This window comes from Danio rerio, chromosome 14 (assembly GCF_049306965.1).
Source record: "Danio rerio strain Tuebingen ecotype United States chromosome 14, GRCz12tu, whole genome shotgun sequence".
In the NCBI taxonomy this organism is placed as follows: Eukaryota; Metazoa; Chordata; class Actinopteri; order Cypriniformes; family Danionidae; genus Danio; species Danio rerio.
Genome location: NC_133189.1, coordinates 52,694,374 through 52,702,500, shown reverse-complemented (window position 1 = coordinate 52,702,500; position 8,127 = coordinate 52,694,374). Strand labels below are relative to the sequence as shown.

The 8,127-nt window shown below is 37.8% G+C and overlaps 1 protein-coding gene and 1 long non-coding RNA gene across 2 annotated transcripts in view; one reads left to right on the top strand and one right to left on the bottom strand.

The window, feature by feature from the left end:
* The window catches only part of LOC141377604 (uncharacterized), a 17,042-nt gene extending 12,876 nt beyond the window's left edge, over positions 1-4,166 (top strand). Inside the window, exon 3 of the long non-coding RNA XR_012389994.1 lies at positions 3,520-4,166. This is a non-coding gene — a long non-coding RNA (uncharacterized lncRNA). The remainder of the gene's footprint in view (positions 1-3,519) is intronic.
* Positions 1-6,066, bottom strand: part of ppid (peptidylprolyl isomerase D) — a gene marked incomplete at its 3' end in the record, with an annotated part of 19,978 nt that extends 13,912 nt beyond the window's left edge. Inside the window, 3 exon segments of the mRNA NM_001002065.1 lie at positions 1,475-1,581; positions 3,567-3,707; positions 5,893-6,066. Coding sequence (NP_001002065.1) covers positions 1,475-1,581; positions 3,567-3,707; positions 5,893-5,977 — 333 coding nt within the window. The 5' untranslated portion in view covers positions 5,978-6,066.
* Positions 6,067-8,127: the final 2,061 nt, after the last annotated feature.

The window sequence follows — 8,127 nt, the reverse complement described above, 5'->3', positions numbered from 1 at the left end:
CGGAAACTTAGATGCACACGGCAGGTAGTGTCAGAAAGCCGCGTGTGTTATTCCGGTCACTAAATGCGGTAAAAACCCTACACGAGGTTTAAGTTTGGTTGTAGTGCTAACATGTTTACACTCGGTGCAATAGTTAACTTAGTTCGATACGAACAAACTGAATAAACAAAGAGCACTGGTCGCTCACTTACCAAATCTGTAGAGACAGGACAATCACCAGCAACTAGAGCCGCGTCTTTATTAAGAGAAGACTACACGCGAATCCGGATCTCAGCATTTGCAGATGAGAACAGCTCTCAGGTAAACAATAATCCTCCTTAGACACGTAAGTTATTGTTGTCGAGCTTCGCGTACACTGTTAATCCACACGTGACTCCAGCTGCGCTCTCACAGAGAGAAAATGAAAACAAAACTTAACAGCAGCAAACTATAAAAGCAACACTTCACGCTTGTTTTGCCAACACAACGTGGCGTCTCTGTCGTCTAAACACTGTGACAGTAATGAATATTAATGAAGTTGCACAATAGAGCGCGCTGATTGGTTTGAACCAAGCCTTACTCATGCATTAATGCAGCAGGCTGTAATACGTAATAAGACACACTCTGGCACAGACGCCCAGTCTGCACGCTGGAATACACGCTATTATGTCATGACCGTGACGCAGCTTCAAAAATTTGTTTCAAGCCGGAAGTACGAATTTGCTTGAAATAACGCAAAAACAACCAATTTACACTTTTTAGTGAAATATAGGTGTCCTAATAGTGTTTTTAGCAGTGTGGGACACATATACGACTGTCAACAGCTCAAAAAATGTGTTTTGGTGTTTCGTGACCCTTTAAAAAAGGTCATGTGATTTTATTGAAAGAGATCATGTGATGCTTAAAATGTGTGTGAATGGACAAAACGTCAGGCTGAGCACATTCTAAAACATCTGAAATGTTGTTTTGGTCATTATAAAACGCCTTACCATTTCAGTATTAATGTTATTATATTATTAATGACCTCCTGAATCGAGAGCACCTGTGCTCCGCGTCTGACACCTTCAAATGCCACTGCGCGCTCACTGTTGTCAGGATTGTCTTCTGAGGCGCATTCATTTAGAAAAGATTGATGCAGCCTCTCCTACTGCAGCAAATGCAGTTTTTACTATTGATATTTGGTGCCAGTTAATCAGGAAGTGACGATTTTGTTCGCTTTGACTCGTTGGATGGAAACGCTGCTTCATTCGCACAACTTTTATGCGATAATCCAGTTTTGCGCATAAAGTTTATTCGCATTTTTTGATGGAAACATAGCTACTGACAGTCTGTCAGAAATTAGATTTGTAAGGATTTATGCAGAGGCTACATGTCTCTGCCTTTGTTTTGACACAGCCTACTTTTCTGTTTAACAGAACTGGAACAGCATGACGGTCAGTCGCTCTTTTTACCATGTGTTGAGCTATCCTATACTGTTAAAGCATCTCTGTGGTACCTTGTAGTGAAAGTTTTCATCCTCAAATTTGTCCCCATAGATGCTTTCTCCACCGGTTCCATTCTGATTAGAGAAATCTCCACCCTGAATCATAAAACTCTTGATGACTGAGGAGAAAACAACATATGTTCATGATTATTAGGAGACAAGGGTTCGATTATTTGTTTTATGGAGGGTTGATTTATAGTTGTGTGTCGGATGGCATTTATTCTGGTTTTAAATGATTTTAATATGCTTTAATGTTTCCAATAAAAGTCAAACTATTGGTGAAATAATGTTCCTTCATCAATCAGGAAAGCATATAGTGTACATTTATGTAAAAATTAAGCCACATACTTATTCTGATATGCACATATTAAACCATATAAAATAATAAGTCATCATGGTAATTTTCATAATAATTAAATCATTACAAGTTTATGAGAACAACTATTGTCAAACTGAGTGACAGTTTAGGAAGTGAATCATAGTAAAAAAGTATATTTATTATATTTGCCCTTAAAAAACTTGCAGGATACGTTTTAATGTACAGTAAAAGCTCTATCACTCATTTTTTTTTTATTTATCATATATATATATATATATATATATATATATATATATATATATATATTTATATATATATATAAACATACGGTAATGTAACATTTATGTAGTTGTTACAGTTGTACACCACCCCCATCCCCCCACCCCCCCCCACCCCCACACACATTTTTTCCTTCTCATATTGAGATGGTGGATTAGTAGTTATTTGACACATATACATTTACCGGCCACTTTATTAGGTACACCTTACTAGTACCGGGTTGGACTCACTTTTGCCTTTAGAACTGCCCTAATCCTTCATGGCATAGATTCAATAAGGTTCTGGAAATATTCCTCAGAGATTTTGGTCCATATTGACAAGATAGCATCACACAGTTGCTGCAGATTTGTCGGCTGCACATACATGATATAAAACTTCCATTCTACCACATCTCGAAGGTGCTCTACTGGATTGAGATCTGGTGTCTGTGGAGGCCATTTGAGTACAGTGAACTCATTGTCATGTTCAAGAAACCAGTCTGAGATGATTCGTGCTATATGACAGGGTGTGTTATCCTGCTGAAAGTAGCCATCAGAAGATTGTACACTGTGGTCATAAAGGGATGAACATAGTCAGCAAAAATACTCAGGTAGGTTGACACGATGTTCAATTGGACCTAAAGTGTACCAAGAAAATATTCCCCACACCATTACACCACCACCAGCCTGAACCGTTAATACAAGGCAGGATGGATCCATGCTTTTATGTTGTTGACGCCAAATTCTGACCCGACCATCAGAATGTTACAGCAGAAATCGAGACTCATCAGACCAGGCAATGTTTCTCCAATCTTCTATTTTCCAATGTTGGTGAGCCTGTGTGAATTGTAGCCTCAGTTTCTTGTTCTTAGCTGACAGGAGCGGCACCCGGTGTGGTCTTCTGCTGCTGTAGTCCATCCGTCTCAAGGTTGGATGTGTTGTGCGTCCATAAATGCTCTTCTGCAGACCTCGGTTGTAACGAGTGCTTATTTGAGTTACTGTTGCCTTTTATTAGCTGGAACCAGTTTGGCCATTCTCCTCTGACCTCTGGCATCAACAAGACATTTGCGCCAAGAGAACTGCCGCTCATTGGATTTTTTCTCTTTTTCAGCCATTCTCTGTAAATCCTAGAGATGGTTGTGCATGAAAATCTCAGAAGATCAGCAGTTTCTGAAATACTCAGACCAAACCCATCTGGCACCAACAACCATGCCACATTCAAAGTCACTTAAATCCCCTTTCTTCTCCATTCTGATGCTCGATTTGAACTGCAGCATGTCTACATGCCTCAATGCATTGAGCTGTTGCCATGTGATTGGCTGATTAGAAATTTGCGTTAATGAGCAGTTGGACTGGTGTACCTAATAAAGTGGCCGGTAAGTATATTTTGTATTAATTTTAGAGCTTGAAGTAAAAACATCACTACAGTAATTTCCCTGACTTTTTTAAGACTACAAATTTAAATTCTTTAACATTTCCAGGTTTTCCAGGATCTGAAGCTGGTGCGTTAGATGAACTGGACACTCACTGCGGTGGAACGGGCAGCCCTTGAAGTGCAGTGGTTTTCCGGTGCTTTTACCGACTCCTTTCTCACCAGTACAAAGAGCTCGAAAATTCTCTGCTGTTTTAGGGACCACATCAGCAAACAGCTCAAACACTACACGGCCAACTGCAGAGTGGAGTAAAAAAAAAAACATTACTAAATCATTATTAGTCATTATTATTATTATTATTGGCCATGCAGGAGAAATGTAATATAAATGTACATATTTATATTCTGTGGTTAGCACTGTCGCCTCAGCAAAAAGGTCACTGGTTCAAGTCCCGGCTGAGTCATTTGGCATTTCTGTGTGGAGTTTGCATGTTCTCCCCATGTTGGCGTGGGTTTCCTCCGGGTGCTCCAGTTTCACCCACAGTCCAAACACATGCACTATAGGTGAATTGAATTAACTAAATTGGTTTTAGTGTATGAGTGCGAATGTGAGAGTGTATGGATGTTTCCTAGGACTTGCTTGCAACTAGAAGGGCATCGGCTGTGTAAACAGTTGATGGCTTTTTAGTGGATGTCTTTGGATTAATCATGGTAAAAATTAATTAATTAAATAAATTGAAACAAATGTTTATGTATGATAGTCTTATTAGATTTTTAATGTGTTGATGCTTTACATATTGTCATCTTTGACTCATTATTATAATGAAATCTGGATATTATTTGTTTGTTTTACATTTAACAACAATTACAAGTCATAAACTACAGTTTAGTTTACTAAAAAAAAATACTACTGATGGGAAAGTAATGAAACATGTTTGTTAATAAAATGTAATATAATGCATTCAGTGAATGTGCTCCCTATATTGTTTACCATGGTACTTTGAATATTGGGTCTGAAATCAGATGTAATTATGACTTCATAACACCATTAACTTTAGCCCAATTGATCTGTGAATGCTGTACTTTGATAGTCATTGGCTGCTAATATGACTGATGAATGTGTGAACATAAAACCATCTTTACCTGAATGGAAGCTGAAGTAGATTTTTAATGTTTTGATGCTTTAAAACGTGTCTTTTTGACCCATATTTATAATGAAATCTGTATTATTTATTTGCTTTACATTTAACAACAATTAAAAATGCTAAATATACTATATAATGTATTAGAAAGTTGAATAATTATATGTCAACTACTTCTGATGGTAGAGTAATGAAACATGTTGGTTAACACCATTGAGAAATAACCTAAAAACATCTCGATTCACCCCTACATACACGTAAGTGTATTTAAAATCATAATGAAGGAAATAATAATTAAAAAAATATATCCTACGTCAAATTGTGACCAGAATGAAATGAAAATTCTGCCATAATCACCCTTCACAAAAGGTAACCATTGACTACGATAGTGTTTGTTTTAGCTACTATGGCTGACAATGGTTACCGGTTTCCAACATTCTTCAAAACATCTTCTTTTGTGTTTGGCAGAATAAGGAAACTCATAAAGGTTTGGAATCACTTGAGGTTGAGTAAGTGACGAGTGAATTTTTATTTTTGGGGTGAACTGTTCTTTTATAGCACAACGCACTAACTTTACCTGAATGGAAGCTGAAGTAGATTTTTAATGTTTTGATGCTTTAAAACGTGTCTTTTTGACTTATATTTGTAATGAAATCTGTATTATTTATTTGCTTTACATTTAACAACAATTAAAAATGCTAAATATACAATATAATGTATTAAAACTTTATTAATTCTAGGTCAACTATCTTCTGATGGTAGAGTAATGAAACATGTTGGTTAACACCATTTAGAAATAACTCAAAAACATCTCGATTCACCCCTGCAAACATGCAATTGTATGTAATATAATATAAAAAATGTATATCTTAATGAGTCAATTTGTCACCAGGATGAAATAAAAATTCTGCCATCCTTTTAATCACCCTTCACAAAAGGTAACCATTGACTACGATAGTGTTTGTTTTAGCTACAATGGCTGACAATGGTTACCGGTTTCCAACATTCTTCAAAACATCTTCTTTTGTGTTTGGCAGAATAAGGAAACTCATAAAGGTTTGGAATCACTTGAGGTTGAGTAAGTGACGAGTGAATTTTTATTTTTGGGGTGAACTGTCCCTTTATAGCACAACGCACTAGCTCGTGCCACAGAAATCGCTCAATAACACCGTTCACTGCCTTAATATGAAACTTAACGCAGTTTTTCTACCTAATACTGTTTCTGTTTGAGTTTAATGTAGTGTATTTCCCTCTGTCTGTGTGTGTTTGAGTAGCTCCAGCATGTGGCAGCAGCATGCAGTCATTCAGCTTCTGTCTGAAGAAAAACAACACATCCTGACCTCGTTCAGCACCGATTTCTACGTCAAAGAACACCCGGGGGTTTTCTGCGTTTCCAGGCTTGGCTTCGGGAGTTGGGTTTGACATTTTCTTAGATTTTGATGGGGAAAGAGTCCTGCACTGAATGGACGGCTGACTGGAATATTCTGAAAGAAAGAGTATTACTTGTTGTAACTGAAGCATACGTGAGCATGTAGCGCCTCCTAGTGCTGTGGAGACTCGTGGAAATAGGGTTTTTTGGAGCGTTTAAAGAACAACATAAAACATTTTACAAAAATATACACGCCAGAGGGTAAGTATAAACAAAATACAATTATACTATATATCTAGTAATTAAAAAAATACATACATATTTTTTGCGTAGGGTTTTCATATTTTTACATACATATTTTTTGCGTAGGAGTTTCTAATATTGGTAATATCATACAAGCATATTTCAGTCACCAATACGCTAAAATTAGGTTTCATATTAGTAAATATACATTAATGAATTTGAAATTTTGTTAATGATATAATTAGCGGGTGGCATGGTGGCTCAGTGGTTAGCAAGAAACAAGAAGGTCGCTGGTTCAATTCCTATCTGGGTCAGTTGGCATTTTTTTGTGGAGTCCGTGTTGGTGTGGGTTTCCTCCGGGTACTCCAGTTTCCCCCCACAGTCCAAACACATGCGTTATAGGAGAACTGAATAAACTAAATTGGCCGTAGTGTATGAGTGTGAATTTGTGTGTTTCCCAGTACTGGGTTGCTGCTGGAAGGGCATGTGCTGCGTAAAACTGATGCTGGATAAGTTGATGGTTCATTCCGCTGTGGCGACCCCTGATGAATAAAGGGACTAAGCCATAGGAAAATATTGAATGCTATTATTTCTCTCTCTCTCTCTCTCTCTCTCTCTCTCTCTCTCTCTATCTACATGGATGGATAGATTATTGGATGGCTTGATGGATAGCAAGACGGATAGTGGATGGATGGATGGATGGATGGATGGATGGATGGATGGATGGATGGGTGGGTGGGTGTATCGGTGGTTGCGTGGATTGATTGATTGATTGATTGATTGATTGATTGATTGATTGATTGATTGATTGATTGATTGATTGATTGATTGATTGATTGATTGATTGATTGATTGATTGATGGATGGATGGATGGATTGATAGATGGGTGGTTAGATGGGTGGATGGATAGATAGATAGATAGATAGATAGATAGATAGATAGATAGATAGATAGATAGATAGATAGATAGATAGATAGATAGATAGATAGATAGATAGATGGATGGATGGATGGATGGATGAATGGATGAATGGATGAATGGATTGATTAATTGGATGGATGGATGGATGGATATATGGATGGATGAATGGATAGATTGATTGATTGATGGATGGGTAGATGCAGTGGCGTTGCGCAAAATGCGGGGGGCCCCCTTGGGTGATGGGGCCATGGGGGGAATAGGGAAGCGATCTGAAACTGAAGATCGTGAAGGGGGGAGGGGTGGGTGCGATCTGAAACTGAAGAGCCACTGAGTAGTTGGATGAATGGGTGGATGGATGGATAGATAGATGTAATAAAAATTTATTGTATACAACATATATATGGTAAACAGCAGCATAGATAGACAACTGCTTTCTTTCTTTCTTTCTTTCTTTCTTTTTTCTTTTGTATCCAGTTCGATTAATATGGAAATACATTTAATAAATCTGCAAGTATTCACAAATAATACAGGGGAATCTAATTAATATAATTACAAGACACTTCTGATTTCTGTATCTAACATAAAAAAAGGAAATACACTCTTACAAGAAAGTGAATATTAATGGTTTAGGAAACATCCCACAAAAGATTCTTTTGGAAAAAAATAGATTAAATTATTAGATTAAAATAGTTCCCATGGCAACACGACGGTGGCTCAGTGGTCAGCACTATCACCTCTCAGCAAGAAAATCACTGGTTTGAGTCCCAGTTGGGTCAGTTCCATTTCAGATCGATAGATAGATAGTTGCATTCCAGTGTGAAGTTTGCATGTTCTCCCCGTATAGGTTTCCTCCAGGTGCTCCGGTTTCTCCCACAGCCCAAACACATGCACTTTAGGTGAATTCATTCATTCATTTTCTTGTCGGCTTAGTCCCTTTATTAATCCGGGGTCGCCACAGCAGAATGAACCACCAACTTATCCAGCACGTTTTTACTGCCCTTCCAGCCGCTACCCATCTCTGGCAAACATCCACACACTCA